At 46.1% G+C, this 13947-nt stretch overlaps 1 protein-coding gene across 14 annotated transcripts in view; it reads left to right on the top strand.

The window, feature by feature from the left end:
• The window catches only part of OPCML (opioid binding protein/cell adhesion molecule like), a 1152901-nt gene that overhangs the window by 1110522 nt on the left and 28432 nt on the right, over positions 1 to 13947 (top strand). For 8 of the 14 annotated variants that reach the window (XR_004270746.1, XR_004270747.1, XR_004270745.1 and 5 more), the window contains 3 exons: positions 8592 to 8729; positions 9176 to 9296; positions 9717 to 9868. Coding sequence is in view for 11 of the 14 variants with exons in the window: in XM_032284822.1 (XP_032140713.1) it covers positions 8592 to 8729; positions 9176 to 9296; positions 9717 to 9868 (411 nt within the window). In the remaining 3 variants the exon portion in view is untranslated. Of the gene's footprint in view, positions 1 to 8591; positions 8730 to 9175; positions 9297 to 9716; positions 9869 to 10755; positions 10783 to 13947 lie in introns of all 14 variants that reach the window. The other 6 variants (XM_032284813.1, XM_032284821.1, XM_032284811.1 and 3 more) reach the window with 3 other exon arrangements.

Here is a 13947-nt window from a genome sequence, read left to right on the forward strand (position 1 = left end):
TTGGAAAGAAGCCAGTCTTGTCTTCATGCTCTTCGTTTGGCTCTCTGCGGGTCCCAGGCCACGGGGGACTGACCTTGGCTGTCACCGCCCTACCCCACAACAAGATCTCCTTTTCTAGACTCACCTACAATAAAGCCACTGCTGTTGACATCATGATGGCATAGTTTGCATAGAAGCTGACAGTGGACAGGAGATCTGAGCACACTCTAAGATGTGCACATCCTCATATTCCCCTTGTCTCTGAGTGACGTCTCAGCAGAGCGAGTCTGGGAGCATGCGTGTGGAACTGGAACGTGGAAAACGAAAGCAGCAGGGGTCCTCAATCTTCCAACCCTGGATTTTCATCCCAGGCTATACATTAGAGTCCCCTGGGAAGTTTAAGAGGATGCTGGTGCTGGGGTATCCACCCAAGACCTTGTTCACCAATCCATAAGCATGGACACAAGCATCTATTTTTAAAGTGCTCCTTGGGTAAGTCTCATGACCCACGAGGGATGGGAACATCTATTTTAGATGCTTCCTCTTAAACCTGATTACAGAGCGTTTCCTTGACATCCCTTCTTCTCCTCCACCTACAAGACAAAACCCTTTATTACATCCTCTCATCTTCCACTTTTCCCAGTAAACAGCTCAAGAGCCCCGGTGTATGAGAGCTTCCTTTGAGGACAGTTGTACTAAAGGAGTCACTTGAGTCCTTCTGTGTTTGTGCCCTCCTCTACCACTCCCGGTCCGACAGTGAGGGGCATTAAACACTTCCATCATCCTCACCGTGCATGGAAGGGAGGACCCAGAAAACTCACTCCTGCCAGGGAATTCCTCTGAGCCCCCAGTTACGGAGATCTTTATTAATGTACTCCTCCCCCCACTAGAAGCACAGTTAACTTTCACGGTAACACATTGATCTTGTGATTCGCCAACTTGCTGTCAGCCTTAGGGAAGGCAGCCAGCATGGCAGCCTTGGATGGGAGCAAGCCACTCCTCCCACAGAAGAGGTCCTGGCGGCCACAGCCTGAAAAAGCTTTCTGAGCCCAAGACAAAGAGCTTCTGTCACCGCCAGCAAGTGAGACATTGACCAGGGGCTTGGCCTCCAAACCAAAGTGACTTTAGCACAATTCAATTTCTTGTATTAATTAAAGGAAAATGAAACAGTGGGTTTATCACACTTTTCATTAACTCCAGTGTGGCAAAGGTAACAAATATTGAAGTTGGGAGCCGGCAAGGATGCAATGCACTGCTGTCCACGCTCCCTGGTTTAATTAAGAAGGGCGGGCTCAGAGTTGCTTGTTGCCAGTAGGGCTCTCAGGAGAGCCAAGGGTTGAGGTGGGGCAGATAGTGTGGAGCAGAGTCTGGCAGAAAAAGAGTGGATTAAATAGGAGGGGGAGAGGGAGAGTTCTGCAGGGATTCAGTTTTCAAGCCTAACCATTAGGCACAACGCGAATATATACTGTGTGCTTAGCCTACGTTAGCTGCTGTAAGGAGTTAAGGAAGTAGCAGATGTGATGTTTACTCAGGGTGCTTGCAACTTGGACAATGGACTAGGAAGAAGGGTAAACAGTACAAGACTCGGGTTATATGAGCCATACTGGGTCCCAAATGCTGAAACTCTACTGTAATTCCAAATTCAAGCATGTTTCTGATGTGCATCCATCAAAAGAAGGGGGCTCTCATGTCAGGAGGTATGTGGTGGAGAAGGATGCCAGGAAGTCTCTAGGATAAAAGGATAAATGCTATTCACAACCCTCACAGGTTTCTAGAGGGCAGCTTCCCTCCACCTTGTCCACTCTTTGCCTCCCTCATGAGTGGTAAGCAAGGTCATGGTAAAGTGGTTGCTTGACTATCCATTGGGCCTAGTTAAGCAGACATAAGGCTGTCATCTAGAAGTAAGGGCATCACTCCTGTGTCTCCAACCCCTCCCTGGCCTGCTCCCTGGGTCTGGGGTCCTCCTTACCCCAGACTCTGCATTGCAACACAGCTCATACTCTCGGGTCCAGCTTTGAGCCTTGACTGAGTACTAAAGTCAAGCATTCTACTGTGCAAGCCCCACTGCCTCTAATTCTCAGGGAAAAAGGCAAAAATCTCACGTCAGCCTTGGATCCCATTTGGTGATTGTAGTCTGGCTGGTGTTTTGATCTGCTCATGGCTCAGTTTTGTGATTATATTCTGTTAGCCAAAATCCTGGAGGGAAAGAAAGATGAGTGATAGGATTCAGACACGTCTCCCTCCTCAGGAAGTTTTGATGGTCTCTACCTCTCCCTGCATGCATCAAGGATGAGAAGCAGTGGGGAGGAGGCAGTTTCAGACAGCCCTAGCTCCTTCCAGTGGTCTATCTTGCTCCAGATGTTCATAACAGGACGTCCAACAAATCAGATGTTTACAAGCATGGTTCTTCCCTTACAGAAGTAAAATCTGTGTTCCTTGACAGCTTGAATTGCTACCTACCTTTGTAGAGTAGGCAAAAGACTTGTTTCTAAGATGGATCAGATAGCCTAGTTGTGGCCTTATAGGCCAGAAGCATGCACTTGATCATCAATCACCTGGACATTTGATTCCAACTTTGCAAATTCAGTATTGATCAGGATCATCTGTAACAGTCTCTCTTGCTGGGCAGCAGGGAAACACCTTTTCTTGTTTTCCCAGCAACCCAACCATTTGAGCCAAAAGGTTCAAATGCCCTGGGTGGCCACACTCTGCCTACTTCCACTGGCTTCCTTCTGGCTGCTCCTTTCACTCTTGCTTTCTTCCTCCTCCCAGCTCTCCTTCCCCACACCTTGTCCTCCCTGCGTGGCTGCCTCCTGAAACCCTAGCTCCTCCTCACTGCTATCATCTCCTGTTGTTCTTTTCCTTGGTGGCACAAGCTCCCAGAAACATTTCTGTCTGTGTCACCTCCTGGCAGGTCTGGTACATTCTGCAGCAGATGCTGACACCCGACCTCAGTATAACTTCTGCAGATAGAGCCACGACCTAGGCAGCAAACCTGGAAGGACAGTTGGGGTGGGAATGCTCAGAGATGGCTTTTAATCATTCCAAATGAAGAAACCCAATGAGGATTGCCTCAATACAAAGATTTTGTGTGTGTGTTGGGGGGGGTCATACTGTGACTAGATCAACAAAGGGGCAGATCACCTGTATTAATCTGTTCTTATGCTGCTAAAAAAGACAAATCGGAGACTGGGTAATTTAGAAAGCAAAGAGGTTTAATTGGCTCACAGTTCCACATGGCTGGGGAGGTCCCACAATCATAATGGAAGAGCAAGGGACATCTTACATGGCGGCAGGCAAGAAGCTTGTGCAGGGGAACTCCCATTTATAAAACCATCAGATCTCATAAGACTCGTTCACTACCAAGAGTACAGTATGGGGGAACTGCCTCCATGATGCAGCTATCTCCACCTGGCCCCACCCTTGACATGCAGGGATTATTACAATTCAAGGTGAGATGTGGGTAGGGACATGGCCAAACCTTATCATCACCTCCTAAAATTGTCCCCAGAGGTATTCACAGAGAAGACAAGATATTCCGTCAGGCTTCTGTATCATCCAAAAAAGGGGAAGGCTAAAATCTTTGATCTCTCATGGTTCTTTTAACTTTATAGCTCTAAGGAATTGGCTGAGGAAATAAACAGGAAAATTGGATGCAAGAACGATGGCTGAGATATGGGTGGCACAAAAGGATACAAAGTGAGAAAGGAAAGAGAGGCAGGTCAGGAAGGCCCAGATTCTGCTCTGGATTCCCTGTTTCATCTTTTCATCCCCAAATGCTTAGCTTTCTTTTAGCTCTAATAAATCTTTTTGACTCACTACACTTTACTTGAGGGATCTAGAAATGACTAAGAACTGAAAAATTGAGACTAAGATATGGAAAAACATGAACTGCTTTGAGTTCTGCCCCATGAGATTGCAGACCCAGGTGAAGCATCATGTCTGCCCCCATTCCCTCACCGCAGTGTCTGACGCAACACCTTGTTCATCCTGAATGTGAGCAGAATAAGGACAGTGAGGGCAGAGCCAGCAGCCAGCCAGTGGTCCTTCTTCCCTGAGTCGTCTCTCTGTGTGTTCCTCCATTTCTAGCAGAACAGACAGACCCTGCCTGTGGATGTTGCCTGCTGTTTCTATTCTGTGACTGTGTTGTCAGAATGTCTGCTCCTACAGAAGAAGCCCCCTTAGGTCCACAGAACCCTGAGGCTTGCTCATCCTATCCCAAACATGCATCCTGCATCTGAGGCGACGACCTCCACATCCCCGATGAATGGCCTCATTTGTATTTTTGCAGATCTTAATTTTGCTAATACAGTGAATTGAGCTAATCTTCTTTGAAGCACTCTTTCCATGGAAACAGCTTCGGTTTTTATGCATTTCTGCCAATGATTCAGAATCTGCTTTCTGTTGCTTCCAACCATGTTATATTGGGATGTCGGACTGCTTAAAGCAGGTTCATAATGCCTCTGGGTTACTTACTGTCTTACTAGAGGACATTTCGCTAGAAAGCAAAACCGTTGAGCAGACTTGCAGCTCCTGTTTGGCAAGGAAAATACTGCAGTCTTATAGCCTTTTTAAAAAGTCCTTGGTGAGGCCGGATGCTGTGGTTCATGCCTGTAATCCCAGCACTTTGGGAGGCTGAGGCAGGAGGATCATGAGATGAAGAGATCGAGACCATCCTGGCCAACATGGTGAAACCCTGTCTCTACTAAAAATGCAAAAATTAGCTGAGTGTGATAGCGTGCGCCAGTAGTCCCAGCTACTCAGGGGGCCGAGGCAGGAGAATCGCTTGTATCTGGGCGGCGGAGGTTGCAGTAAGCCAAGATTGCGCCACTGCACTCCAGCCTGGCAACAAAGTGAGACTTCATCTCAAAAAAAATCAAAAAAAAAAAAAAAAAGGTCCTTGTTGAACATGTCTTCAGTCTTTCCAATGGCTCACAGTCCGTCTTGCTTGTCCCACCTCTGTCTTTCTTTCCTTCCTTCTCCTCCGTCTCTTTCCTATCTTCTCCTATTCCTCCCTTCCTTTGACTCCATAGTCAGCAATTTGGTTTCCTGGCAGCTAGTAAAGAGAATTGAAACACTGGTTGCCTTCTGCCCTGTTATCTGCAGCATGGAATCAGAATTTTACATTGCACCCAGAAGTGGAGAGGGCAGCCCTACAGCTTCCTAGGTCTCCAGGCATTTTGCAACCTAGGTTCGTTCTGCTTTAAAAATCTCACTCAGCATTCAAAGTAGTTAAGAAAATAGCTTGTAAGTTACCTTCACGGAGCCTGAGATGGAGAGAAATGTCAATGAACACTTTCCATTTTTCAACAAAGAAACATGTTTTGGCAAGGATGCATGTGTAGTGGGAAGATCATAAAGAGTTTATGGGTCCTGATTCTCAGCCTCAATGCAGCCAGCCTATTGAGCCCTAAACTCCAAAACAGCGAGTCTTTTGAGGTGCAGGCTCCACAAGGGTCTCAGCCTGAGGGGCACTTAGTATATTTTTCTAACACACTGACCACTTCATAACCTTAAAGGACTTCATGTGTGTGGGTAGGAGAGAGCTCACGAACAACGCAGCAGGGTGTTCACAGCTTCACTGCTCAGGGTGTGGGCCATGGCCCGGCCATGAAGGCAGCCCCTGGGCATTTGCCAGAGATGTGGAATCCCAGACCCCACTCCAAACCTACTGGATCAGAATCTATATTAAAAAATATATATAAAATAAAAAATAAAAACTCTGAAGAATTTATATGCAAATTAAAATCTGAGAAGCACTTTATTGTACAAACTTGACAAAATTCATTTTCTCACTTAATGAGGTAGTATTATAATGATCTCCATTTTTTGCAAACGGAACTTTTTTTTCCTTCCTTTTCTGCTGTTGCATAACTGTCCCATGAAAACAGCATCACAGACAGTGGAAAGAAATCCCACATTCCAGAGACTGCACGGTCACCTGGTGATTCCCCTGGAAGGATGCAGAACCTGTCTTACCCATGCAAGCGCACACGGGCCTCCCCCTTCTGTGAAACCATCCCTTCCTATGTGCAGGTCACCATTTCTAAGTCCATTGGCATTGGTGGATGTCACCTTATCTTGGGCTTTTGAGGCACCTGGCTGAGGTTCACCAAGCAGCGTGATCTGGTGCTTTCTTCTCTGAGGAGCAGGGATCATTGACCCTGCCTGACTCCAGCCAGGCCCTCTGCAGGTAGCCCATGTGTTTGGCTAAATGCAATACAATTTAATTGCATGGCGAAAAGCTCATGGCAAAATCGTCTGTGGCACATTGTGAAAAACTAATGGAGTCACAGTAGTAAAAAGCCAGGCTTCTCATCCTACCACATTTATTTCTTGCAAAAAAATAATGATGAAGTGGGTCTGGAACTTCATTTCGATGTGTTTGATTCCATTGTTCTTTAATCCTTAAAAATGCTTAGATTGGTCAACTAATTTTTCTTTATTAAATTTCATTTAAAAAGTAATCTCAGAATCCGCTTCACTTAGCCTATGGAGAAATAAAGGGAGTAGATGAGAAAGTATTTGCATGTCCCTAATGCACCTTGAAGAGTTAGGATATGAGCTAGCCTGGATCATTGTGTCTGCTGTGGTAGAGGCTTTTGATCCAGCAGCAGCACCCAGCAAATGGGGGCTTAACCCAGACCCATGTGATTCATGCTCTGCAGTTTCTTCACTGAAATTTGCTACGTTCCCATCTGGTGCCTGGGACCTTCTAGGGCCAGCAGTATCATTCAGGAGAGACACTCCGATCCCAGGCTGGAAGTGTGTGAGTTGCTGTCTCAGACCCCATTTCTTTACTCTGCAGATCTCACCAGCACCCTTCAGCCACTCTTTATGTGGGTTCACCCAGATCTCCCAGTGACTCTGAACCTCACACCTATGGGCACATTTTGGGACCCTGTGACCAGGACCAGGTTCGAGGAGGGTAGCCAGGCAAAATGATTGCTCCCACTGGCCAATGCATTATTTCCTCCATGGAATTGCACAAACTGGGCTAACAGAATGGTGCTCATTTGCAGTGACCTTTCTATAAATAGATTGGTAATCAGTATCCAGAGACTGATGGTACTCCCTGGGTGCGTGTGATCTGGGATAGGAGATGGGGGCAGAGAAGACAGCAGGAGCCACAAAGCACATGGTCTGGGGAAATGAGCAGGTGGGTGGTGGACACCCTGAGGCTTAGACTTAGACCCGAGTCAGGAAACCTAAGGACCTGCCTCCTTACCCCCTGCAGGCCAGCCCATGCCTATAGACATCCCTGCTACACACCCTACACATCGGCCCACCCCCCCACCTTCCTGCTGCCCACCATACACCTTGCACACCAGCCCACCCCCTCCACCTTCCTGCTGTCCACCATACACCCTACACACCCGCCCACCTCCAAAGACACCTTCCTGCTGCTCGCACCATACACCTTGCACATCGCCCACCCCCTCCACCTTCCTGCTGCCCACCATACACCTTGCACACCAGTCCACCCCCCTCATCTTCCTGCTGCCCACCTTACACCCTGCACACCAGCCCATCTACACACCCATGCTGGACCCAAACACATTGGATCAGAACATGCTTTCACAAGGCTGTGGGGAAAGTTAACATTTTTGTTGCCCTGAAAACTATTGTAGCCCTTAGGACTGCAGGCCTATAAAAAATGCAAATGACTGTGTGCTTTATCTTGGTTTTCACGGGATCCCAGTGTGCTGACAGAACTCAGGACATTTGTGATGGAAGACAGAGGGTCTGTTGTGTTTGCACTGAACCACAGGGAGTAAGATAAGGGGTAAGGTGGAGAGGGCAGATTGTTGCAAGAACCTATAATGGTGGCTTAAAAGCAATAGCAATTTTGCAGCCCATAATATTTTGAATTATCAATTACAAGTTTCACAAGTACCTGTGAGTGAATCCTCCAGGGAGCTCCATCAAATTGAGTGTTAAATCCACTAGGCTGTTCCAGCAAAGATCCAGCATGTGGAGTGATCACATTTGTGTTGGCCAATGCTTATTTGAGCACCTATTACAAATCAGTCATGAGGTCCTTGCTCATTCATTCATTCTCACTCTGTCTTCTCCACCACAAGGAGAAACAAAACCAACTACTTTGCATTTACTTATATTAAAGTGTAGAATGTGTACTTTTTTGTTCTACAAGTAGTAGTTTGTATTCTGCATATTAAAACATTTCCACATAGTGAAAAATTAAGATGTGCTCCATGGTAATATACCCTAAAGTTATTCCATAGTTTTATTATATTATTGATCATGACAATTCTTTTTCAAATATCAGCTTGGCAATGCACTGAGGTATTTATCATGACATCTCTGAGTTCATCATCACAATAACCATATAGGAAAAATAGTGCTACGTTTTCTTACCAAATGCTCTAAAAAAGTTCAGTGACTTGGCTGAAAACACATTGATGCAAGGCTCAGGCTCTCAGAATTTCTTCGGTGGAGAATTTGTTTCTTCCATTGTTGCATCTTTTGAGCACCATGTTGCTCTATGTCTTTAACCTCATGTCCTACTCCATTATCTCTAGATGTGATTATGGTTCTGTCTCCAGTTACACAGTTTCTTGATTGTTTTCTGTCTGGTTCTTTCCTCCCAGAAGGCCAGGGCTTTGTAAGTGAGGATGAGTACCTGGAGATCTCTGACATCAAGCGAGACCAGTCCGGGGAGTACGAATGCAGCGCATTGAATGACGTCGCTGCGCCAGATGTGCGGAAAGTAAAAATCACTGTAAACTGTGAGTGGACCTGCAGCCAGGGGGCTCTGGGGGAAAGGGGGCATCAGGAGGAGGGGGACAATCTGGTAATGGCAGTGCCATTTTCCAAAAGACCCGAGTTGCCGCCAACAGGAAAATACTTGGTCAGGTGGCTTTGCCCACCATGACCCCTATGCCATTTGTCCCTGGAGTCCTTCCGTGACTGGCAGGGCTTTCAGCACGTGGAGAGGATTGTTAACTGAGAACGGGTTTGAAGGTCTGAAAAAGAAGTTGGGGGTCAATGCAATATCTTCAAGCAAGTTATTTTCCTGAAATAAATGATTATTTCACTGGGAAAGAGAGCTGTCACCAAGTCTATTTACATAGCAAATGACTGGATGTGCCCTTCATCTCTTTCATGAAATCACTCTGTGTGTGTGTGTGTGTGTGTGTGTGTGTGTGTGTGCGTGCGTGTGTGTTTCCCACAGATCCTCCCTATATCTCAAAAGCCAAGAACACTGGTGTTTCAGTTGGTCAGAAGGGCATCCTGAGTTGTGAAGCCTCTGCAGTCCCCATGGCTGAATTCCAGTGGTTCAAGGAAGATACCAGGTAAATTTTAAATGACACCCAGGCAGCTCTGAAGTTGAGCTGATGGGGCATCCCCACATGGGAGAAGGGTGAGGATGAAAGAAAGGGGAAAGATAAGTCAAAACAGAAGTTTACTATGCCCTCTTTTGTAACAAAGCCCTTTTACAACCAGAAAAAAAAATGGAGGAGGCTGGGAAGTGAACAAAATGAACTGACCACGATTCCAGATCTGAGAATGGTTGTGCACATGCCAGTCATTGGTAATTAGAAGCCAGCACATTTATCCTGTTGGGCATGGCCATCCTTTCCCCTGTCCTCCTGTTGGACACTGAGGTCCTTGGGCTTTGAATTTTAGGATCGGGGTTAGTTGGGGAAAAGCATTTTGTGAGGAGGAGGGCCTCCTTGTAGAATGCATCGACGGCCATGCCTTCCCTCTTGCAGGTTAGCCACTGGCCTGGATGGAGTGAGGATTGAGAACAAAGGCCGCATGTCCACTCTGACTTTCTTCAATGTTTCAGAAAAGGATTATGGGAACTATACTTGTGTGGCCACAAACAAGCTTGGGAACACCAATGCCAGCATCACATTGTATGGTGAGTGCTAGAAGCCTGGATGCAGTGGGCTCAGCTACACGGGGAAGCTTGAGGGACTCAGGAGGGAGGAAGCTGTGATCTGCTTGGCCTGTGTCCATCCATCCTGCTCAACCCACCACCTGTAGATAAGACATACTTCTCCCTGCCATTCCCCTAGCATGCCATGCAGTGATAGTTACGTGGTAATTGATATCTCATGGCCATTAAAAGGCAAGGTCTGCCCTTACAACAGGAGTAAACCAAATTGTAAATTAAGTAGAATGATGGTTGTATAAAGAAGATAGAACCATGGGTCAATTCAACTGTATAATTTTAAGATGCCTTCTATAGTTGGAGTCTATGATTCTGGGGGTGATATTTGTTGTTTTAAAACAAGTCAACTGCTGCCATTATGATTCTCATGTTGCTTGCATTTCTTGCTGTCATCCATGGGGAGGAATGGAGTAGCAGTCTGAGACCTTATCAGATGGCTGCTCTGTCCACAACTGGAGCAGCAAACCCTCTCTGAAGGTCTTTCCCTCCCATATGGGTGGAGAAGGCTTGGGAGCCATGACTGACCTTTAAAGCCTCTATGTCTCCCTGACTCCATTTTCCCACACTGCCGCATCCATATCCTTCTGCAACGTTTCACACCACGGGCCAGGGCCGGCTTGTCGTGATACTTTATGTGCGTGTGTATTTCTTTATTTACTGTAGTTTGGTTAGAGGGAAGCAACTGCTGAGTAGGATGAAGAGAGGTATCCACGTTTCCACGTGCACCTCAGACACTGATCGAGCTTTCAGCATTGACATTAACTAAACTTTGTCCACCAACCATCTGAAATGTGTGATCTATGTCTTTTGTTTTCTCTCTGCATTGTGTGTGCATTGTGCTGTGTGTGTCTTAGAAATAAGCCCCTCACCAGCAGTGGCAGGTGGGTACAGCATGTTCCTTCCTACCTCTGCCTGCCTGAATGCCTATGCCTTTGAGTTTTAGTCTACTTCAAAGATAGGCTTGCCTGCTTCACCTCTGCAATTTATTTCTCTGTGATGGATAGACCTCAAGGGGCTTGGTTTACACAGTTTAGATAATAAGCATATAGAATATGATGGCTTTCACATGCACTCTATGGAATAGTTTTGTGGGTTTTGGGGGAAGGGGTTTATTTATGCCCCCAAAACAAGAAACTTACACTTGGTTGGTTGCCTTTGAAAAGGATGGTCATTCTGCTATTTGTACAGACAACAGCACCAACAGCAACCCAGCCCAGAGACCAACTGGATTAATAGATAATTGTCTTGGTGGAAACATCACCCTACTATGATTTTTTATTCTTTTAGCCCAAGGCAAACAGGGATAATGATTTCATTCTAAAAACTTTATTTTAAAATAGAAGTACTTGGGATCATTATTCATAATGATAATGTCTGCTATTTACCAAATGTGTCCTGGGTTCTAGGCATCGTGTCAGTGCTGTGCAAGGCAGGTTATTAACCCCATTTTACAGATAAGTAAAAGGAGGAGTAAAGAACTTGGATAACACTGAAGGCCACTTAGCTAATGAATACGTACGGGATAAGCCCCGAAATGGACCCGTGCATTAGGTATTGGAGTATTTGCCCAGAGCATCAGCAAAGAGAAACAGGCACACACATGCACACATACACACACTCTTACACAGTCACTGAGGCAGTTAGATGAAACAGTAGCTGGTACTCAGCTCTGCTTCTAGAACAACCCTACTGTTCTAAGATGTCAACCTGAGTCACATGCAAAGAGACGATATTTGAATTTTCTAGACCTGAAATCAGCTCTTCAACTATCACTGCCACAGCTCTTGATCCAAGACACTCACAGACATTTAGTTTTGCCCACACCCCAGTGACCAGGGACACTCATGCCTTGGTCTTGACAAAACTGAGAAGATAGGGTGGGATTGAGAGGCTTCCCAGCCACAACTTGCCATTATCCCCAGGTTGGTCAGATTGCAGTGGCAGAGAGCATGTGCAGAGAAGGGCACAGGACTGACAACCCAGTGGTCCTTCTTGCCTCTCTCTGCCATTAACTAAGAAAGAGGTGTGTCGTAGCAGATAACAACAGCCAGCATACAGCAAAACTGTCCTAGCTGGCTTGGGTTGCCATAACAAGATACTACAGATGGGATGGCTTAAACAACAGACATTTATTATCTCACAGTCCTGGAGGCTAGAAGTCCAAGATGCAGGTTTCTGCCAGGGAGGCCCTTGTGAGGGCTCACCTGGCTTGTAGACAGCTGCTGTGTTTTCACATGGTTTATCCTCTGAATTTTAACAGAGAAAGTGAGAGAGGGAGCTCTCTGGTATCTCTTCTGATAAGGACACTAACTGTATTGGATCAGGACCTCGCCTTTATGATCTAATTTGACCTTAATTACCTCCCTATATAGGTACCACCTCCAAAAACAGACGTACTGGAAGTTAGAGCATCAACACAGATGTTTGGTAGTAGAGGGGTGCAATCCAGCCCAATAGCACAGTCATTTACATCCCCATTCAGCCTTCACATCCCAATTCACTTGAATTTGCTGAGCCTTCCTTTCCTCATATATGCTATTGGGGCACTAAAGCCTGCTTCAAAAGACTGACGACAGGGTGAAATAAGGTTAAATACATTAGGAGTCTCACAGATGCTACGTTTACATGTGTGACTTTGACCACAAACAAAGACCACAGGCCTGAGTTTACTCAGCTGAGCGGGATGATACTTTCTGACCCATGGACATGAGACTGTCACTGTGAATTGTGAATAAGACAATATTTATCAAAGCGGAATGCCTCATTGAATACTGTTGTGTTCCTCCTGGTACCTGCCAGCACTTGCTGTGACACAGCCCATGCTATCACCTCTTCCCTCCACATGCCTGCCAGAGTCACCGCTCGACCGCACTTCTTTTCTTTCCTCCAAAGCTCCCTGTGCCCTCCCTCTCCAGCATTCGCCCATCCCTGTAGCCCACCCTGTCTCACTTCACCCTGTGGGCATACGGTTGCATTCAGCATCCCTTCCTGAAGCAAGCCTTTCCTGACTCTTCTGAGCAGGCCAACCCCCCATTCTGCATCCACTCATTCATTGCTTTTGACGGCTGCACTCACACAGGGCATTGCCTGGCATTCATTTACCAAGCATGCATTTAGGACCTGTTAAGAGCCAGGCACTGTTCTATGCGATCAGGAGACAGCAGTGACTCAACAGATAGACTCCTTCTTTCTGTAGACTTTATCTTCTAGTTGTAATTTTGCTTTTAATATTTCAAAATTGGCTTGATTAAAATCTTCCTTCTTCTTGAGGCTGTAAGCTCAATGAACATAGGGGCCATATCTGGCTTAATCCCTAGGACCTAATACAAGGACCTACACACAGTAGCTCATCAGGAAAACTCTGTGGAATGAATAAATGTGTGAATATATGTGGGGATGGAAAGGTTGTGTTGGTCACAGCAACAATTTAGCTGTCAGGAATTGAAATGCCATAGCATAGAGGGAGGGATATGTGTCTCACAGGGTCTTTGAGACCCTATGCTGCTCACTGGCTGAACAGCTTTGAGAAAGTCAATCTCAGTGGGCCTTTTTATATTTTTAATTAGTAAAGGCATTTTGGATAAGATGTTTGGTTTTTGTGGTGCCCACAAAGTACAGTTCTCTGATCCTATGATTGTATGGCAATGGTTTCAGCACAAGATCAGAAAGAGTGTCCGGTTGACCCACTATTTCTCCTGGCCAGGCATGCTCTTCCTAGTCCTCAATGCCCCCATAATGATGCCTCATTATTACCAACCATTTACTGTGTACTGGGCACTAGACTAAGTGCTTTTCCTGTTTCATCACCCTCAGTGACTCTATGAAGTAAGTACTATATTTATCCTGATTTTACACTTGAGGAAATTGAGAGGTTAGGCGGATAACTCAAAACACCCTGGCTTATCAGTGCTTTTCCTGGGATTTGAGCCTGTGTGCTCCCATTTCGGTGCCAGAGCGCTTTGCTCCTACTGCCATCCAGCTCATAAGACCTGGCAATCCATCATGGATATGGTAGATGACCTTCCAAATGGAGCCTCGTATCAGCA

This window comes from Sapajus apella, unplaced genomic scaffold (assembly GCF_009761245.1).
Source record: "Sapajus apella isolate SASKATOON/1434 unplaced genomic scaffold, GSC_monkey_1.0 scaffold16, whole genome shotgun sequence".
Lineage (NCBI taxonomy): Eukaryota > Metazoa > Chordata > Mammalia > Primates > Cebidae > Sapajus > Sapajus apella.